We start from the raw sequence: 5,388 nt of genomic DNA, 5'->3' as shown, positions 1-5,388 counted from the left end.
AATTAGGTGTATTTGTCAGCGAACTGGAAGAACTAGAAGGAGACTGATCATGTGTTGCATCAGGATTAGTTATATCAAATGGTAAAGAAGTGGTGTCCAAAAAAATATGTGATGAATGATCTGAAAAAATAGGTAGCTTAGATGCAGTAGAAACAGCAAAAGGGTAATTATGCTCATGAAATTTGACATCTCTAGATACCACAACTTTCTTGGTATCTAATTCTAATAACTTGTATCCTTTTTGGGTTAAAGGATATCCTAGCAATACACAAGCCTTTGCCCTGTGATCAAACTTACTCCTTCCCTGAGTTAGAGTAGAGGCATAACACAAACACCCAAAATTCCTTAGATGAGAATAATCTGGCAATTGTTTGAAAATGATTTCATAAGGAGTTTTCCCTTTGAGAACACTAGAAGGCAATCTGTTAATAATGTATGTAGCTGTTAGAATACACTCCCCCCAGTAAGTAACAGGCATGTTGGATTGAAACATCAGACCTCTTGCAATTTCTAAGAGATGTCTGTGTTTCCTTTCAACAATGCCATTCTGTTGAGGGGTCCCTACACAAGACATTTGATGAATGATGCCCTCTGAAGCAAGATAAGCTGCCTCTTGTGTTCCCTTTCCTAATTCTAGGGCATTATCAAATCTTATCATCTTCACCTTCACATGGAACTGTCTTTCAACCATAGAAAGAAAACTTTTGAGAATGGGAAAAGCATTACTCTTGGTGCTTAATAAAAATGTCCAAGTTCCTCTACTAAAATCATCCACAATAGTTAGGAAATATTTAAACCCATTGTAAGTAGTTGATTTGTATGGTCCCCATGTATCAATGTGAATAAGTTCAAATATTCCTTTTGTTTTGATACTACTCACAGGAAATGGAAGCTTGGTTTGTTTAGCTTTAGGACACACATCACAGATAAAATCAGAAATGGAATCACAATGAAGGAAATGTAAATGCTTCATTGCTGAAAATGGGAGATGTCCCAACCTTGTATGCCAAAGTTTTTCATCAGAAGCAGCTTTAACATGTGCAGAAATAGGAACAGACTCTGAATTGGAATTTCTTCCTTTTGGAATTGAAAGAACATTTGCACTAAACAAACACCTAGACTTAGAATCAGTAGGTTCCAGTAGATATAGTCCTTCTCTCACTTCACCAAAAACTTGAGGACTCCTCATTGAATGGTCCTGCAAGAGACACTTACTACATGTAAATATTGCATCACACTTGATTTGAACACATAACTTATGCACAGATAATAAGTTATACTGAAATTCTGGAACATGGAGAACCTTTTCTAAAATAAGACCTGGCAGAATAGGAATGCTTCCTGTATGAGTAACACTTACCTTGAAAGAGTTAGGTAAATTAATGTTCAAAGGTACAGGAAGAGGAATGAGAAACATGAATGAATTAGGATTAGAACACATGTGTTCTGATGCTCCTGAATCAATTATCCAGGTGCTTGACTTGAGACTGCTAAAAACTGAATTAGAGTATTTAAGAATGGTACCAGCCACAGCATTAGCATTTATGCTTGGATTTCCTGATTGCCCCAGTTTTGTTTGTTTGTATAAATGCATCATTTCCTTAATTTCTTCCTTGGTGTATTGCTGTGCTAGATTACTGTTGATATCATTGTTGTATCCACCCATGCTTTCTTCCTCCTCATGTGTCACTGCTGCATTTGCCTTGATTGTCCCTTGATAGTCTTTGGAGTTAGTGAACTCAAAATCAGGTGGGAAACCATGCAACCTGTAACAATCATCCTGTGTGTGTCCTGTTTTTCCACAATAGGTGCAGTTAACATTTGGGTTATACTTCTTCTTTCCTTTAAACCTTTGTTGTGGTTTAACAAACCTCTGAGCAGAATTGTTAAACCTCTGTGATGTGTTTCCTCCTTTGAATGAATTGTTCTTGAATTTCTGAACATGTTTCCCATTCCCTGATGCCATGAAAGCTGCAAACTCAGTAAGCAACTGAGCATGGGGTTGTTGACTTAATCCAGCAGCCATAAAAGATGCAGAATCAGATGTTGAGTGCATTTGCATACACTTCTCTCTGGTTCTCATCTTGCAAAAGTAGTGAGTATGCAAGATCCATACTAGGCAAGGGATTCATCATCAGAATATTCCCTCTTGCCTGTGTATAAATGTCATTTAATCCCATCAAAAACTGAATTAGTCTTTGATCCTGCAGAGATTTTGTTAGTTTTGCTTTACCCTCACATACACAAGGACCTGAGCAGCATACAATGACATGAATAACATCTAATTCATCCCATAATTTCTTGAGTTTGGTGAAATACTTAGCAACATCATCATTACCTTGAACCAGACTTGTTATTTCTTTTTGTAAGTGATAGAGTTTAGCACCATTTGACCTCCCAAACCTTTGCTCTAGACTTTCCCACAATTCCTGTGCTGTCTTAGAGTGTATAACACTGTCTGCAATGTCTTTTGTCAATGCATTTGTGATCCAAGTAATGACCATATCATTGACGCATGACCATTGTTCATATTCTCCAGAGTTCAGATCTGGAGATTTACAAGTTCCATTGATGAAACCAAGCTTCTTCTTGGCTGAGAGAGATAAGAGGATAGATCTCCTCCATCCTGGGTATCCTCTACCATCAAACACACTATTAACTAGTGTCATTCCTGGTGAATCTGAATTATTGAGATGGTAAGGGTGATTGGCATCATATGTGACTGCTTTTTCAGTGCTGCTTGCTTCAGCAACAGTTAGTGGTGATTGAGGCATTTGTCTTCACAGAAGAAGAGACAGAAAATATGATCTATGTTGATATTTAGAATGGATCGAGCTTACTGCTCTGATACCATGTACAAAATGTAATGGAAGATGATTTGAAACTTCTGTGTGTATTCCTCAAAAGAAGGGGCACCTATTTGTACATGTATCCTAAATAAGAATAAAAGTAAAGTTTAATTCCTATACAATTTTGTCTAAGTCCTATTGGCTACTTCTTAACTAACTTTGATTCCTTTCTATGTAAATTTGATAGTGACTTGTTCTTGTTCAACAAGATTAATTTATTACATGGGTAATATTTATTTATCAAGGTATTGGGCCATATCTTTGGTCTGCTGAATGTTGAGCCCATAGTTTAAACAACCCAATACACCAAATCACTACAACAGCCCATTAATTGTAGCAGCCCATTTCATATCACAACAGCCCATTAATTTTCTTTTGAACACGGCTGTTCTTCATCATCGACATCATCGATGTTCTTCATCATCGACATCATCATCGATGTCTTCTCTGTTCATCATCATCGTTTTCTCCATTAATTCCTACAATTTCAATACTTCAGATTAATTACGTAACAAAATTTTAGGCACATATCTCGATACTTCAGATTAATTATTAAAAATAAAAATAAAAAACATATACCATTAATTGGGGTAAAAACACAAATTATTATTTGCTTTAAAGTAATAAGTTAAAAGAGATAATCTACTATAATAAAGATATAAACCTAGTCGATCACTACTAGAAATAGAGCATTTTCCTACCGATATTCAGTGAAAAATTTGTACTATAAAACATGATTTTCCCACCGAATCAGCTTGATACGCCCAAATTACATCTTTAAAAATAGGAGTAAGCGGTCGTTGTCAAATATAGAACCCAACAAGATTGGGTTGAATCCCACAGACAATACAATAAAGAAATATACTTGCTAAGTGTAACACTCGACTATTAATCTATATTTCTAGGGATGGGGGTATAATAATAATGTTTTGGTTTTAATGTTTGTCACACTACTTGATAAAGGAAAATTATGTTTGGACTAACAATTATGTAAGTGGTCGTTTGGTTTGAGGTATAAAATGGGTTATGCCAATATTAATTTTTATACCACGTTTGGTATAAGGTATAGATTTATCCCAGGATTATTTTATACCTTGCACCAAACGTGGTATAAAAATTAGTGCTGGAATAACTCAACTTATACCTTCTTAACCCACTTATACTGGAATTATTTTATACCATCTTTCAGATGGTATAAAATAATACCAACTGATGGGATAAATTAGTCTCGGGATTGTAATCCCGGGACTATTTTGACTAGCAACCAAACGACCACTAAAAGCACTAAGGTGCGGTCCCAAAGGAAAGTAATGCGAATGAGTATCAATCCAACGCCTAGATGTATTTAAATATGGGCTACATAGATTTATCAAGCTCGACCAAATCGATAAATATCATTACTAAGCTTCTCAAGCCTTAGAATGTCGAAAATGTGAACACCCATTTTATTTCAAGCTAACTTTCACATCTCTAGCTCAAGCTATTAAATGGGGTTTAAAGCCCCAAATCCTTGCTATCTACTCTTTTCCTAACTTTTACTTTCTTTCTCAAGCAAAAGTGACTAGGCACAAATAATGTTGTACAGCATTAAATGTCATTAAAGCTAGAGTAAATAGAAAAACATCTTTAACATACAAATGAAGTTTGAATGCAAAAACTCAATCACATAACTAACACATTTGGTCCCACAAACTTAGCTAATGGGATTAGCTACTCATTTCCATTAAATAAAAGACAAAGATAAAGAAAATATTCATAAAGCTTACAATGATTTAATGTAGGAGATGACAAAAGAGTGTAAGATTCTTCACTACCCAACAGGGTTTGCCTTTAATGCTAATGGACAACAAAAAGTAAAAGTGCACAAGGTAAAAGTATTTATAGAGAAGGACAAAAAGTAGCCAAAATGACTTAAATGAGCAATTGCGGACAAGAGAATGCGATCGCATATCGAGTATGCAGTCGCATTTGTCTCACATTTTCTGCGTTCTGATCTTCTTTCTCGCTCGAGAATGCGACTGCATCCTGAATATGGGATGCCGCATTCGCTCCACAAGTTGGCCTTTTCTCTCGAGTTCACTGGTTGCTAAAAGGTGAGAGTATAAGACCGCATAATGAGAATGCGGTGCCGCAAAATGATTGCATCTTAATGGTTTTGGCACCTTCAATGATCTGAGTTTGCGGTGGAACTTGCGACCGCATATCGTAGATGCGGTGTCGCATTCCCTCCGCATATGATGCTCTTTTTCTGCCATTTTTTTCACCTTAGGCCCTCAGACTTATACAACCTGAAAACGCACAAAAACACTATGAAAACACGGACAAATACTTGAAAGACTACTCAAAAGTATAAGTAGTGGATGTAAAAAGTCCTAAAATCCACGACTTATCACAGCTCACTGGGAAAATGCATGGTGGGAAATAGGTTCCCATTGAAAGCTCGGAAACTTCATAATTTTTTCGTGTGAAAACACTACTATCTCAATTTTTCTTACCAATATTCAGTAAAAATAGCTACTGAATATTTTTCAATAAAAAT

At 36.0% G+C, this 5,388-nt stretch overlaps 1 protein-coding gene across 1 annotated transcript; it reads right to left on the bottom strand.

Moving 5' to 3' along the window:
- Positions 1 to 2,039: 2,039 nt before the first annotated feature.
- LOC132624455 (uncharacterized) lies at positions 2,040 to 2,774 on the bottom strand. The gene has a single exon (XM_060339235.1). It carries the CDS (start codon positions 2,772 to 2,774, stop codon positions 2,040 to 2,042), a length of 735 nt encoding a protein of 244 aa, XP_060195218.1.
- Between the last annotated feature and the right edge of the window lie 2,614 nt (positions 2,775 to 5,388).

The sequence above is a fragment of the Lycium barbarum genome, chromosome 2 (assembly GCF_019175385.1).
Source record: "Lycium barbarum isolate Lr01 chromosome 2, ASM1917538v2, whole genome shotgun sequence".
In the NCBI taxonomy this organism is placed as follows: domain Eukaryota; kingdom Viridiplantae; phylum Streptophyta; class Magnoliopsida; order Solanales; family Solanaceae; genus Lycium; species Lycium barbarum.
This window is presented reverse-complemented; position numbering and strand designations above follow the sequence as displayed.